At 41.0% G+C, this 16542-nt stretch overlaps 1 protein-coding gene across 1 annotated transcript in view; it reads right to left on the reverse strand.

Moving 5' to 3' along the window:
- Positions 1-16542, reverse strand: part of syne1a (spectrin repeat containing, nuclear envelope 1a) — a 187184-nt gene that overhangs the window by 162453 nt on the left and 8189 nt on the right. The window contains 1 exon segment of the mRNA XM_042503721.1: positions 6055-6116. Coding sequence (XP_042359655.1) covers positions 6055-6116 — 62 coding nt within the window.

Raw genomic sequence — 16542 nt, forward strand, 5'->3', positions numbered from 1 at the left:
CCTTTATTCAATAGGACAGGTTAAGCATGAAAGGGGGAGAGAGAGGAGATGACATGCAGCAAAGGGCTGCAGGTACAAGTCGAACCCATGGCCACTGCGTGACATAGCATTTGTACTCGGGGTGCCTGCTTTCCCAGATGAGCTACCAGGCGCCCCACAAGACACATTTTCCAAATAGTTGCCCAGGCATTATAAGTTCCATATATTCAGTGTTTACTTAAACACTACATGCCATAAATTCACACAAAGCTTTCTCAGTTTTTGTGGAATGCAAAAATCTGGGATTTAAGCCTTAATAGCTCCCGCAATGCACATGAAACAATGAGGCATGAGGTGGTTTTTCCCAACATTTATCCTACTCAAAGTGGCACAGCACATAAATAAACCAAAATACAATAAATACATTACACTGTAAGACGTTAATTTCAACTTGTGAAACATGGATAAGGGAAATCCTTGTAAAAAGTACTTGAAGCCCCAAAAGAGTTTTGGCTGTGAAGTATTACTGACAGCTAGAGTCAGCCATAAGCAGAGGCTCAGCAGGCTCTGAATGGGGTCTCCAAATCCTAAAATATGCTGATGATTTCAAACTGTATCCTTCTCATTGACTTCCTCCCTGACCTGACACAGACTTGTAGACTCGGGGAAATCCACATATCTCTGTTTCTTGCCGGCGCCACATCAAGGATTTCTCTTAAAGCACAGTCACATGCGGGGGTTGAGGAGAGGTTTAGGGGGGGGGCGCATTCAGACGAGCGAGCCATTCACAGGGAGATTAGCAGCAAAGGGAGTGAAGGAGAGACAGAAAAACGGCAGAAGCAGAAATGTGTCTGTGTTAGCATGTGCAAATTGAGTGTGTGTGTGGTGAGAGAGAGAAAAACATACAACCCCCAGCATCGTGGATACGCAAGAGGGGTATAATTGAGTAGAAAGAGTGGCAGCGAGAAAAATGATAGAAGGCAAAGAGAGAGGGGACACGAACCTCCCGTCTTTCAAAATTAATTAGCAAATACAGCAGCTCTTTTGGCTAATTCCTCTTCTAATGTCATTTCATGGCTTTGGATATTAGAATATCCAGACAGCACTTGTGCCCCTATCATAAAATGACAGAGGAAACACTTACAAAGACCTCTTCAAAGGGATAGATTATACCATGAGCTAATTGAAGTTAAATTTACCTATTTGTTCATTATAATCCCAAAGCTAATGAGGAAATTTCTGACTAATTACGAAATAAGAAAGTAATATCCATTTCCTCGGCTAAATCACATGAGCTAAAAAAAATAAATCAAGGTCTTAATGAGCTAATTACATATGAGTGTCTAGGCCATAATTGATTGTGAGAAGAGGAGTTTCAGGATGTGCGTCTGTCTGCACTCCTGTGTCATTCCCGTCGGTACACTTGACTCAGTGGATTCCAAAAGATCAACAGCACGAAAGACGGAGGGAGGTGCAGAAACAACGAGAAGACAGAGGGGTCTCATTTTGAAGTGAAATGGTTAAAAGTTTAAAGGAAGGATTAACACCAGATGCTTTTTGTCCAAATATTTTAAAAGTTAAGTTATTTGTAAGCTTCTTAAAGGGCATAATTTGGACATAAAAGCAACAATGTGAGTAACTTTTAGAATCACAGTAATTTGTATTATAATTTGGAAACATCCCAGATAGACTTATGGTAGAGGATAAATGACTCTTTAGAATACTTTTTGACTGTGACGTTTCATGAAAATGGCTGCAGGGAAACTCAACAAAGGATGACAGGACTGCAGTCGTCAATACAATAAACTGCATGGCAAAAAATGCACAAAAAATAAACTGATTGGAAGACTGTCACTTCAAACCCCAGCTCCCCCAGTCTGCTTTTCTAAGTATTGTTGGGCTAGATACTGAACCCCAGATGCTTCCTACTGTGAGTGCGTTTGAATATTTAAGCTGAGTAGCACGTGGCATCTTACAGTTGCCTCTGCTACCAATGTATGAATGTGTGTGTGAATGGATTAATGTTACAAGAAGTGTGAAAGAGCTTCAAGTGGTTGAAAGACTAGAAAGGCATAATGCTAATGCATGTCCATTTACCATTTCACATTTACGTGGCCAACAAGCCCTTCCAAATATTCTACATATCCTCAAACCACTGTGGGGCCCATATACATTTATATTTTGTCTTCATTTATTATTTTATCTTAAACAAAACAACAAGTCTAGAGTCACACTAGCGGCTCTGCAAGGCTGTGAGTACTTTGGCACAGTAGTGCTATTAGCTACATGTTAGTGTACCAACATGCTCACAATGGCAATAAAAACATTATGTTTGGCAGGTACATATTTTACTTAGTACAGCATCTCAGCTGAGTGTATAAGTATGAGAACGCTTGCTAATTAGAAGTAAACACAAGGGTCTTGCAGGCATTAGGTCATAAACCAACAGGTTCGACAAGTTGAAATTTTGACCTGCTGGTGGTGTTGGATGAAAAGTCCAAAAATCCCTTCAGTTATTACAATTTAACATGATGGGAATGTGAATGTCTGTACCAAATTTAATGGCAATCAACCCAAGTGTGGAGGAATTTCATTCATAACCACAATATCAATGTTAAAGTGACGCTAAAAGTCAGGGATTGTCAAAGTCATTAAGAATACTCGTCTGGGGACCATTCATGTCTGTTCTGTTTAATCGGCACATCAGCTCCCCAAAGGTGAGGCCATAACATCTTGATCTCTCCCCGGTGGTCATAAACCCTACCCTATTCACATTAATGAATGGAACATGGCCAAACCAAAACATCTCTGTACAGGTCAAAAAAATGTTTCCCAAAGATTGTTTCTGTCATTTTGATTTAGATTTTGTTGTTTGTTCAAGTGCTATTTTTTCTGATAAGTATGGTTATAATAGTAATTTGATGCTATAAAAAGGGGGACTATCTTATGACTGACAGCTTAGTGTGCACACAATCAATGGTGCTGTTTGCAGTTGGGTGTATGGGCTGCAGCTCCGCTACCCTAGATCTACTGCCCAGTCTGGCTCCAAATAATGTCACCAGCGCAGGATGACATCGCCTGTATGCTGGATATTTTAGCTTGATTGCTGTAGCAGTAGAAAGTGGAGACGTGTCCTTAGTCTTTAAATACAGTCATTAGTCTGTACCAAATTTTAGCTAAATAAGGAAAACTAGGAGGCTACAAACATAGTTGACAGGTTGAAAATGTAGCAGTTATGGAAAACATCCTTGCAGCTAAGTGCAGTACCGAGGCACATATCATGCACCATGATGTGCTAAGTTTGAATTTAGTGTGCATGGAGTATATCATCCGCTCAATCCCCCTTTTCCCCCAGTAAAGGAAGAAGGGGGAGCAGGGAAGTAAACACAGAGAGTGGAGCTTGGAGCTTCACTTTACTGCTACTGTAATCTCTTAGAACACTTGGTTCACTGATTACTGTACTAAAACTGCCTGGAAAACGCCTGAGCGACGAGGAGACCTCTGCAGCTCACACCGGTCACTTAGTAATTAAGCTTTAACCTTCTCAGAAAGGATTTGTCAAAATGGAAACTTGGGACCCGCTCACTGAATTTGCCCCCTTGTCACTCCACTGCAGTGCAGGAAGCAGCTCTGCAACAACAAGCCTTAGAACCAAAATTCTACCTTCTAAGCAAAACAAAGCAAAATTCCCCAAATATATGTAACTGCTGGCTCTAAACAATGTCACCCTCTATTTAAATAGAAAGAAAAACTGCAAAAAGTGCTGCTCCACTGCCCTCCAACAGTTTATACTTTTAGTCTATAGCTGGTGACTTAATCTGGTGAACTACTCCGAGTAATGAGAGTCATTAATCTTCTGTATAAATTACCGGCTCCAATACGTCCTCTCATAGAAACTCTTTGTCAGAGCTCATAAGACTTCTTTTGTTGTACCTGTGGAGTGGAAAAGTAAGGGGGAGGGGAGTGATAGTGCCATGTCTCAACTCACCCAACGATTAATCACATACCTTTAGGCGCTGAATTAAAGACCTGTGATAACTGGAGTGGCCTAATCATCTGCATAGCCAAGGGCACGATCTATCCTTCTGAGAGCAAACCAACTGTTAAAGCTTCTGTCTGTCTGTCTCACACATTTTTTTTCTCTTTAAACGGCTCTTTGCGAATTTTTAGATGTGAGACGAGCCGATAGGATGCCATTTCATCTGTACTTGTTTACAGAGTGACACGTTGAAGAAAATGGACCTACTTATTACATGAGATCCTCCCCACCTGCTGAATTGACTTTTACCCTCTACTCATCACAAAGCTCTCTGAACATTTACCAAGCTGCCTTGACGACCAAGACATTGTTGAAGACAAATATGAGCCAATCAGTGTTACTATGGCAACGTCAGGCATCGGGTGAAAGGGTAAACAGTTATATGATGGTCAAGGAGGAGGAGAGCAACTAATTTGATCAACAAGGTAGAGAGAGAGCCGTGAGGAATGAATACTGTTATCTCTTCTGATGGACTTGTGTGATCGTATCACAAATCTATTGATTAGCTGAATCGGTTAATTAAAGTGCATTTAAATGGAATTCAAATGAAATTTTCCGGATCTTTGTTTAGCCAGTTTATTGGTGTTTTTGTGCCAAGAATAAGGCTTCAGTTTCAGGGCTATTGGTCGACCAGACACTGTTACTCTACTTTAACTTACTGGGGACATATTATGCTTTTCCTTATTTTCTGTCATATTCATAATGCTACAATGTCAAATATTCATATTAAACATGGCCAGAGTTCCACATCATGAGGTAAAAGTACGTAAAAGTAATCCCTGTGAGCAAAATCAGGCTTCAGAGAGTTTTTTATAGATTTAAAAACAGCAATTAGGAAGCATGAAAGGGCTGTTTTCAGTCTTAATATAAGCTGCCAGGCCCATCTACACATTTACAATGCAGATTTAAAGATGGTAATAATCATCTCAAGATAGCAAAAAAAGCATTACTCAAAATGCTGAATCATTCTTTTACACCTTTTAATACAGATGTTTTGGGGGTCCTTGTCCTTTGTGTCCCTCTGAATCCTTATCATCCTTCCAAATCACTTAAACCCCAACATTTTCAGTTACCAAGAAATAGCAAAAGGACCGTGGCTCTACCCTGTTGCATCAAAATGACTCAATAAATAAACTATGTGCTTACCTAAACGCTATTAAAAATTCAAGGCATTTTAGTGTTGGGCTGTGTGTAATTTTCTGCTGGCACGGTCCTGAGACATGATATTTAATATTACGTCAAGGTTTGCTCCCTCCAGAGTGCTTTTCAAATGAATTTTCTGCTCCACGTCACCGAGGTTCAAGGCCTCCACAGCTGTCGTAATCAAATAGTAAACCTTGAAAGGAGCACTGCAGATTGAAATAACACTTAATTGTGTTGCACTGTGCCATATTTGCCTTGTCCACCCATTCCTGAAATACTATTCGAGGGGTAATGGGTTAAATTGAGGAGGCTAATGCAGTATAATGCAATAATTACACGCATACAATGCCCCCTCAGCATGCAGCTGCATTAAGTGTATTTAAGTGACAGATATACTGGTGTCCAAGCTCATTAAGAAGGCAAATGAAGGGCAGTCTTTAACTTCAAACTCTTATCCTGAACAATCTAAATTGCTCCATATTGAGATAGAGAGCTTACAGGTTACTAAGACTTAAATTATTGACAGTAGCTCGCAGGAAAAAAGATACCCAGTGTATTAAATGCTGTAATGTGAAAGTGATAATTAGAGTGAGGGTAAATCCTTGCTACGAGCTATATGAGATTGGAGGAATAAAAAGGAGTATGAAAGGCATGCGAGTAAGAATGAATGTGTGTGTGGTCTTAGCTGGCACAGTCGGTCCCATGACCAGCTCCACAGTGTGTTTTGGAAATGGAGCAAAAGTCACAGAGAGCACAGCGAGCGAGTGTAGAAGAACAAAGTAACTGGAAGTGGAAAAGCTCTAGATGGGTGAAGTTTTAACCAGCACCAGTGTGTGTGTAAAGAGACAACACAATGCTGGCAGCAGCGGTGGGAATCAACCAGACTCTCTTACCTTTGCCAAGTGGGAATTGATCCATTTCGTGAATGTCCTTTTCTGCACAGCCTCCTGCTCATCTGTAAATCAGAGCCCAGAGCGTCACTATCAGTCACATGCAATAATAAACAAAGCAGCGATTAAAACAAAATCTTCTCATTGTCTATTGTTTAGACAGTTGACTGGACTTGCAGAGTTGGATTGTGACTCTAATTAACTTTGATATTATTACTTCCCGTCTGATGTGTCTGAACGCAGTCACACCACATCACACCTTACACTGATGTGTAAGAGAAGGCATTTGACATTTAAAGGATGACATTTTCACTAACTGGACTCCTCTTACTGTGGACAGAAAATCCTGCTCTCAGAAATGCCCTTTAGATGGTAGAAGGGCATTGTTTCTTCATATGGAGGATGACATGTACTTCTGCCATGATCTATAAGAGGGTTTATTCATTCTTGACCACAGTTCAAGCATGCAATCTGTTGCTTTAAACCTCTCGCACACACAAAGCCAGCCTTAGTCCAAATGTACTCATTTACCCCTGTATCAGGAAGGACATTGTTTGTGGTGGCTACAGCGATAAAGCCCATTTAGCAAAGGCACAATCAATAGCATAGATGTCTGCAGACGATGTCCCCTAAAAAGCCACTTAACTTAAATGAGGACAAGACATAAATCAAGCACTTTCGCTCACATGTTCACAAGCAAACATAACAGTACATGTCCCTGAGTGGGAATCAAGGAGTTCTGAACCTGTTTGTTCAAAAATTGTCTGATCCATCCAAGTGTGTCATGGTCTTTATTTGGATTCCCATATGTTCTCTGACAGTTGTGCAAGGAAAACAATGATGTCAAACTCGTCCATTACGCTGCTGGAAATCTACAACTACAAGGGCTCGTCGTTGTGAGAAAAAAAAAATAGTCCAAATCTTTGTTTAATTTCACAAAGAAAGATTACAACAGTGGTAATGTCTTTAAAATGATAATTTCAAGTAAGTGTGGAAAGACCAGCAATATGCTGAAACATCTTTCTATGCAACATGGGCTTAAATATCAATAATGTGTTTATTTTCAACTTAGTTTTTATTTCTGCTCATACAATCATATTCACTATCTTTCCCACAGTTTTTTCTTTTTTTTAATGTTTTCATAAAACACGTCATTTTACATTAATTGAATAAAATTTAAAATTAGGTAATAATAATAATAATAACAATGATAATAATGACAATAGTAATAAATAATAATAGTAATGGGAGGGAGAAAAAAATTAAAAGCAGTATGTTACACTTCACATCAAATGTCAATGATATTATTGTGGGTGAGTGACAGCCCAAAGTTTGGTTGGCCAATTGATTAATTTGTTTGAAAAAAAAAAGCTCTGTACTTTTAAACTAACATGCTCTACATTCAGACCAGTTAAAACAAAACCAAAGTACATATATCGGCTTTCAGAGTGACAAGTGAACCCCCCTAGGCTGTCCATGTCAATTCCTCAATCTCGCAAAAATGCAGCACAGACTAAAACAGAAGTGAGGCATAAAGATGGAAACATGCCAAATCACACTCTCACAATTTTATTTCTCTTGCCCCGCTTGTCCAGTGTTTTTCAAACATGTCATATTAAAAAATAATTCCAGGTAATTGACATACATGGAGGAAGACAGAACGCAGGGAGAAAGTGAAGAAGAGTTTCATAGCAAACAACAAAATTCCATGACTTCGCTGGGCTTGGAAAACAAGTTTTGTTGAATACTATGACTTTTGCAGGTTTTCCATAACTGTGGGAACCCTGAGGCCAGCTTAGCAGATTTTTTCTTTGATAAGGAAAACCTCATTAAAATCAAATGCTGTACAAATATTCTCTATTTACATCTACATTGTGTTCACATTCAAAGATAATAAACAGTTGCATTTACACTAAAAAAGTGTATATGCCTACTTTTCCCGCAGAAAATCAGGAACAAAAACGGAAATCAGGAACGGAATCGAGTAAGAATCTGACAGATAAAGAGAAACACTAATGGCATTGGTATAAATAAAATCTTGTCAACTCCAATTCCTGACATATACAAACACTCACACAGGTAAACATAGTATACGGGCATTTTGAGAACTGTATGCTCTGCAGGATTTTTAGAACCAACTACTGCCTCACTGCTGTAATCTCTCCTTCCTGATTCCCTATTGATGGCAAAATTCATTGTTGCTTGCAGTCTGTGTAATAACAACTGGGACTCCTGCAATGGTTACATCTGTAATCGACAAATTCATGTGCAGCTGTCACATGAATCCCATTATAACATACACCAACCAGATGTATAGGCTGCCTGGGACCAATCATGTACAGTGACTGGCACATGTGGCAGTGGTTTTTTTTTCTGTCCCATCTATGCCACAGAGCAATATCCTTGAGATAAGCATGTTATCAGCGAGAGAGGACGTCTGACACAGTGCTTCCCTCTACCTTAATGAAATATGCTGACGCTTTGATTACACTCAAGTTGGTTAGTGTGTCACTAGGTACTGTGGGCAGACAAGAACAGTGAAGAGTGGTGTGCGTGTGTGCATCAGAGAGGCAGGAGGCAGAGGGGGGAGTTGTTCATACATAATGCAGATACATTCACGCAAAGTCATACGTGCCACTGAGCAGGTCCCCGTTCTATGAATTAATCTTTTGATTGGGTCCAGGAGTAATCAAATATTGATGGGCGGTAATATTGGAGGAGAATAGGGAAGATGTACCCCTCCACATCCTGGAGCATGTGTGACGGAGAACATGTCTGCACGAGCGTGGTGCCAGCCTCTCAGTCTCAGGGACGAGGTGACTTTGAACTCTGCGCGCACATACTTAAGCACACGCACATTCACATTCTTTGAATATCACAAAGGAGAACAGCCATCCTCAGCAACCCAGCCTCACAGCGGCGTTTTAACACACTTGATTACCTTCTCGGCTAATATTGGCTTGTATCATCATTAGTCTCATCTGCAGCCCCTGAGTTCCCACTTTGACCCCCTGCAGTGAAGATGACCTTAATGAGATATCATTCAAATACAGCTTCTTTAAAAGCAACCATTGTGATGCATTCTCTGTTTTTCTCATTTCCCCATAAGATGGATAATGTGACAGGAAACAAATCGAAAAAAACATTATGGTATGTCTTTCAAAATCTAATCTAATTTATCAGGCAGTGAGACAGTCACAGAGAGTGCTGAATGCATGGTATCCAAATACAGATGAGCAGACAGGCGGACCGCCACAGGGTCAAACGGTGAGATAAGAAATCAAACATTTTGACAGTCTGCCTGCTGTGCTGTGACACATGCAGTGAGCTGGTGCTTGTCTACTGGGTGCGCTTGATTCACCTGCTGCAGGCTCAGACCTCAGCGACCTCCCCACACACAGACAGACACACACTCTGCCAAAGTGGAAACGCCCCCCTTCAAATTTCTGCACATTCTGCGTTATGCACACCGTGTCCACAGCCCGAAAAAATCGGCAGGAAGCACTTTGTGAGGAAATTACAAAGCAAAATGCACAGACTCATATACAGCATGCACATACAGTCCATACTGCAGTGCCACATATAATCACGCACACCCTACCACACATACAAAATACACACACAATATACTTCTTTTTCTCACACTCTTCGTCTCAGTAAGAGGCACACATTCATACACACACTATCCCACTTACCGCGGAGGTAGTGGAAGAACCCCGCCACCAGGTTGAGGGATGTGTTCTTTTTCGGGGAGCCCTCGCCCCCTGCTCGTCGTGCCATCTTGTACCCCAGACTACGCCTCGATTCCCGCCTGCTTTCATGGGGACGTTGAGAGGACATTCACCTCCGGGAGAGAGGCTACACTTGCCCTTGCTCCTGCCCTTGCTGCCTCTCCCTCTCTTATTTTTGGGGAGGTGTCTTAAAAGAGCTCCCTGGAGCGCTGGACCTCCTGAGATGACAGCGGTGAAACTGTTGCTCTGAGGCAAAAGCACAGAGGAAGGTATCACCCTCCTGTTCTTCGTCCTCTGTCCTCTGTCCTGTCCTGCAGTAACGTAACGGGCTGCAGACTCAGTCAGACTCAGTGTTTTTCCTGCCTGTTAAGCAGCTTGGGAGTGTGATGTGAGTGTACGCAAGACTGTTTGTGTGTGTGTGTGTGTGAGAGAGAGAGAGAGAGAGAGTGGCAGCAGTGCAGTGTCGGCTTGCCTCAGCATCAATCTTTCTTGCTTAGTCCCGCTCTCTCCTTCCCTCTCAAACACTCTCTACCTCTGTCTTTCCCTCCCACGTTCTCTCTCTCTCTCTTAATTTCTCACTGTAGGCTGCGGGAACAATCCACTTCCCTCCAGTAGCCAGCCAATCAGAGTGCGTGGGAATGAGTGATGTCACAGCAGCCCCGTACCGATGTGGAGAGAGAGAACTGAGTAGTGGGGAGGGTGTTGGGTGGGTTGAATGCGACCGTTTAGCAGGTTAGAAGGGGAGGAAGTGTGAGCTCTACTCTGACAGCATTGCGCACACGCACACACACACTCACAGACACACACACACACACACACACAAGTGCACACACACATGTTCTAACACAGCATCAGGACAGACGTGCAGGAATTCCCTATGTGTTCCCGGCACTCTAATACCCCTCCTCTGTCTGTCTCATCCACACAGATACCATGCAGTGCTCTGAGCTTGCAGCTTTCTACTCTATACAGCCTGCAGGGGAGCACAGTATCACTGGCAGTCATCCTGTCTGATCTGCTACTGTAACATCTTCAAAAGGGATCGGTTTTCATCTCAACCACAGTCGCGCACAGTGTATCTGTCTGTTTGTTTTCTCCCCGGGAGGGAGTACTGTATTGAACAATATACAGTCGAGGTGAATACAATATCTGAGGATAAGTTTGGATGGCATACAGAAGGTAATATTCAGCAAGATAAGAGTTTAAAGTGTCTGAAGACAATGTAGGCAAGTCTAGAACAAAAAAACAAAACGAAAAACAGGGTAAAGGTAGGGTTGACACAAATGACATCCCAATAACATCCCAAAAGCCCCAAATAGCCATTAAATTCAGTAATAGAAATCTAACATTATTCATTAAGCATCAACATAGATTATCATTAGTTTTTCCTCAGACGGGGACATTTATATTTAGCGATAGCTTTGTGACTCCACCTTGCACTCATGTAATATCAGTCAACGTCAGCAGACCAGCACCACTGAAACTGGGACAGTTTGACCACATGTAATATACTGGCAAGATGGTAAAAAGAGAGTCTGAAATAGTTTCAAAGTGTGCCAAAGAAAACTGGCATATATCAAAAACTTACAACAACTTGTGTAAATCACTCGAAAAAAGGTAAGTTACAGCATAGCCATCTTGCAAAGTTTGTTTTTTTCTAGCTATTATGGACAATGTCATGGCAACCTGCATGTTAACAAAGTGACTATTTGTCACATTATTTTGCACGCATCGACTGAAAACATGTTTCAAACCTGAACTACCACCTCGGCGTAATATGCATCTGCACACCATTCAAGTTGCAGTCACAGTTTACATCTAGGCCTGTAAAAACACGAATGCTTCACACACATTGTTCCCCAGGCAGCACAGTAGATCTGTACAACCGCCACAGTTTGAAGGTGGTAGTATCTGACCAAATGTCTCCCCTTTTGTTTAGGAGTTTTGAAGCTAAGAAATGCTCAGACAAGTGTTTTTGCAGAACATTATAATGTCACAGTGAAGTTGACTTATCACATTTTGGATATAACATGTCATAATTGAGTCCAAGGGGGCTTTTGTGCCAACTTTGAGGTAATTTTCCCAAGGTTTGACAAGGTAACACTGACCTTTGACCACCATCAAATCAATTCATCTTCCAAGAGGACGTTTGTGCCACATTCAGAGAATGTGTTGTTGTGTGTTGCTAAGATATTGTGTTCAAGAGAATGACAGAGATGCAAGGTCACAGTGACCCTGACTTTTGACCTAAAATCTAATCAGTTCATAGTTGAGTCCAAGTGGACATTTATGCCAAATATGACAAAATCCCTTTAAAGCATTCTTGAGATTCAGTGTTCATGAAAATGAGATGGACTGACAAAACCCAAAAACATCTGATGCGGAAAAATAAAAAGTCTGACCCAGGCACGTCTTTCATTAGCCCTCCTTAAAGCTTCAATTAATCGTGGATATTTCTAACTAGGCTTCAATGCCAAAAAAATAATATTCAGGACAGCCCTCGTTAAGACAGTTTTAACCTTCATTCACTCTGAATGTGTGATCTGTATTGCAGTGGAAATGCTGCTTGTAAAACAGCAACATCAAACCAGGTGGAAAACAAAAATCACAGCAGACAAATGGTGATATTGTTCATCCAGCTACTCAGAATTCAGCATTTTAAGAGACACTCTCCAAGCGCAAGGGTTACTGGAGTTGATACTAGGAACTGGATCAGCAGCAAGCCTGTGTTATGGAGCCAAAATTATTCCAACCCCCTCCACTGCTGCAGTAAAATTACAGCAGAAAATACTGGTGTTGCAGTATACTGACCTCTTCTCTTTTTCATAGATTTCTAGTTATGTTTCTGTCTAAACTATATTCTCTCTTATTCTGTATATTTTCCCCATATTTTTTCTCTCATATTCTCTAACACACACGCACACGCACACACACACACACACACACACACACAAGGTCTGGCAATATTAAAAACACTGGGCTCTTCTTTGAAACCATATTCAGAGAGTTTTCAGGAAAGCAATATTCATGCAGAATAGCCTGGTGGGTCTTATATCAGCCTTAAAGATGAAAGGACCATTCATCATTTGTGTGATTTTCCCTTTTGTTCTTTGGGTTCCCCCCATAAGGGATTTTAATTATGAAAGTCATCAATAACCAATGGCAGCTGTCATCCGCTATCTGTCTGCTGATAATCACACTGCTGACACTCCTTCCTTTAACAGCCCTGAAACTGGCCGTCACAGTGCCATCACAAGCCTATCTCACGGACCTGTATTGGAAATAAGTGTCCGTTTCACATGTCTGTATATACACTATTATTACTGTGTATGTGCATGAGTATGTGTGGACAGGTAATATAGATATACTGGGAGTAAGAGTTCAAACAAATATTTGTGCAGTCCTATTTTTCATATTTACATATACATTGCCTTTACTTGCACACCCTGGACTATAAAAACATAATTTTACGGCAGTAAATAGCAGAGTCCAGTGAGACATTCACACTGCACTCACAGTCCTGACTCAATAATATAACTGCAAACTACAGCCAGTCAAAAAGGCAAAAATCTATTGTTCTTTACGTTACGCTGTTTGTGCAGCCCACACAATATCAATGATGTAAATAAATAATGTAACAGACTATTGACTAATGAGCTCATGTATAATTTGTTTCCATTCATAACAATCTCTCCTCCAACTTAAAAGTGTTTTGGTGTCTAATAAATCATTCCTGAGGAGCTACACCTCAATTCAGAAGTGTGAAGGAACTATCCAAGGTGCTGAACCTGTCAATGAGAATCCTTTTAGCCTGGCAATGAACGCAGAACATTTTCAAGGAAACTACAGTAAATGAAGACCAATTATAGACATTGTGGTTCAAAAATAGTGTATAAAAACACAACATTTCTGTTTTTGTCGGTATGTTTTTAAGAATTCTTCCAGTTAGCAGCAGAGAGTGAGAGCGGTGAACTTCCCTGGAGAGCTAAACTGTTTAGAAAAACAACCCCGGGACAAAATCAAAACAAGATGGTGAGGATTCATGGGACTTATTAGGCTTCACCATGGGAGTTTGAAGAAATGCAGGGCGAGCAGGTGCATATACGCGCACACACACACACACACACACACACACAAGCACACAGAGTAAAATAAGCTGAATGGAAACAGAATCGTTTTCCCGTCTACTGTATGTGCAAGAATAAACCCACAGACTCCTTTAGGCTGCAGATCTCAGGAGTGTTTCAAATGAGAAAGAGGAGAGGTGGGGGGGGTTTGAGGGTTAAAACAGACTGAACCTCAGCTGGTCTGGATCCCTAATGGCGCCCCTGGCAGCCCTACAAAACACCAGATCCCTCTCTGAGGTTGTGGAGGTTGGACGTGGGTCAGCGCCCGGCGCTCACACAGGTATGTCTGCGGGGTGTGAGGCTTCCTGAGGAGAGGAGGAACAGCCTCTTTTCAGCCATTAAAAGAAAAACATACGGTCTCCTGGAGGGCGGAGTAACGCTGCTTCTGCTCATATTGTAATCTATTCACCCCAAGGATATTTGGGTTTTCTTTCTGAGCAGCCAAGAATTCTTATTTAGCCTTATGAGGAGTGTATAGACACACAGCGCCACCTAGTGGACAGGCTTTGAGCTTGTAAAGTTCCCTTTGCAAGTGCAAAAGTACAGTATAGCACAGGACAAATGGGGCTGAAAAAATGAATAAGCTCAGCATAAGCTCAGCTTTTAAAATACAGCCTCCCGGATGACCCTGCTCTGCACTTGAGCATCTCTGATCTCTGTTAATCTATTAATGACTCCACAACTCACCAGCCATGATTACGTTTGGTCAGATCAGACAGGCGCTCCTGCAGAAGGTTACACACTCTGCTGTCAAGAATTAATTTAGTAATGCATTAATTTAATTATATCATCTTAATACAATTCAAGCTGGTGGATATATAAATTCAAAGAACAGTACCATGGAAGATTGAACAGCTCTAGTAAGAGTCTTAATGGCAGTGTTGATACTATGCTGCTGTTAGATTTCTCTAATGCATCTTCTTCTGCAGTATATTAATGGAACATGCCTGTTAAAGCTATCATGCACTAAAGGGATGCCTTGTTGTGTACTAGAGAGGTAACCTGTAATTGCTCCATACTCAAACACACATCAAGCACATATCCAACACACACACACACACACACACACACACAAGCCACCACACTGACACACAAAATCATTTAACAGGTTTTGGTGGCTTTTCTGCTCCTCTTCTCCTCCCAACAGCTTCTTTATCCACTTCCTGATTCCAGCTCTTCTCTTTCACCACCAACAATTCCTAATTTAAAAAACCCTTCTCTGCACTTCCGCCAGAGCACTTTAGCCCTTACACTCAATAACACCCTCTATCACACCCTCAGCACGTCCACTCAACCCTCACGTGCCCATTCAGCCTCTCTATTCGCAACCCCACTTCATTTACAGCACATTTTTACCAGTCCCAGCATAAGTGCTGAGACGGAAGTCCAAATGCCAACCCATTAGCATAGCTAATTACATTTCAGTAATAATGACACCGCATTAAAGAGAGTAAGAAGGGGGGAACAAGTCAAAGTGATTATCAAAACAACCCCTTTCCTCTTTCAAGCACCATCACTCCCTTTTCAGCGCCAGATGTGCAGAGAAGGCACTTTGTTGGTAACAAAAATGTCCAAATATCACAGTGTTCATTAAAGCCAGGCCACTGATACAGTAATTTCAGCTATTTCAGCACCTGCAGTACTGACACGCACACACACACACATACACACACACAGCAATGAAGCAGATGAGCATGCCAGTGAATAAAAAAAAGCATTTATAATGTAATTGTTAAAAAAATTATAAAATTAAAAATTTAACAGTGGCTTTGAACTAATGCTGCTCAATATGTAAATAAAATCATATTACAATTATTTTGACATGTATTGTTTCATGAGGTGCAATTTTAGAGGGAATTTTTGCATTTCATTTACACTGAAAAAATCTAAAAATTATAATTGATTTTGCTGGGGTCTGAAACAAACAAGCATGTCCCCTTATGTCTGACTGCAGGCACGGGCATCTCTGTATACCAACAACGCTTCTTTTATAATGCTATGATGAAACACATTTTACCTTTATCAAAAATTGTAGCCTTTGCGTTTTCAAAAATACTTGACCATATTGTGATGTAAATAATATTGTGTTTAATTGTACATCCCTAGTTTGAATAAATCCATTTGAAAAACTATCATCACCTAAGGTGAAAATTGAATATCATTTTAAACAGTTAATTAGATTTATTTCTGATACGGATGCTGCAGAAAGCCAAATAATTTCCTGTGGCAAAACAGTGTTACATTGTGCATTATTGGATTTGAGCTAAACATTTTCCTCCTACTTTTCAGGAGCACTTTTATCAGGTGAATACATTCTGCTGAACAAAACCACATTTTAACACCATACACAAACATAATGAAAATGCGTCTGATACAAAGCATCTATTCCCCAGGAGCACCAGGGGTCATATCAAAACGCCACTCAGTGGCACTAAGAGCATTAGAAAGACTCAATTTGGCTTTGAAAAAATATTTCAGCTTGATGTTTCTCTGGTGCTCTCTCTATGATTGTGTGGGTGATGATTTTGTGTGTGTGTGAGTCTGTGTGTGTGTGTGTATGTGTGTGTGTGTGTGTGGGAGTGCAGGAGTGGGTCAGACAGTCTAAGCTCTTTATCCAGGTTCAGTGGCCCGCC

This window comes from Plectropomus leopardus, chromosome 16 (assembly GCF_008729295.1).
Source record: "Plectropomus leopardus isolate mb chromosome 16, YSFRI_Pleo_2.0, whole genome shotgun sequence".
In the NCBI taxonomy this organism is placed as follows: Eukaryota; Metazoa; Chordata; class Actinopteri; order Perciformes; family Serranidae; genus Plectropomus; species Plectropomus leopardus.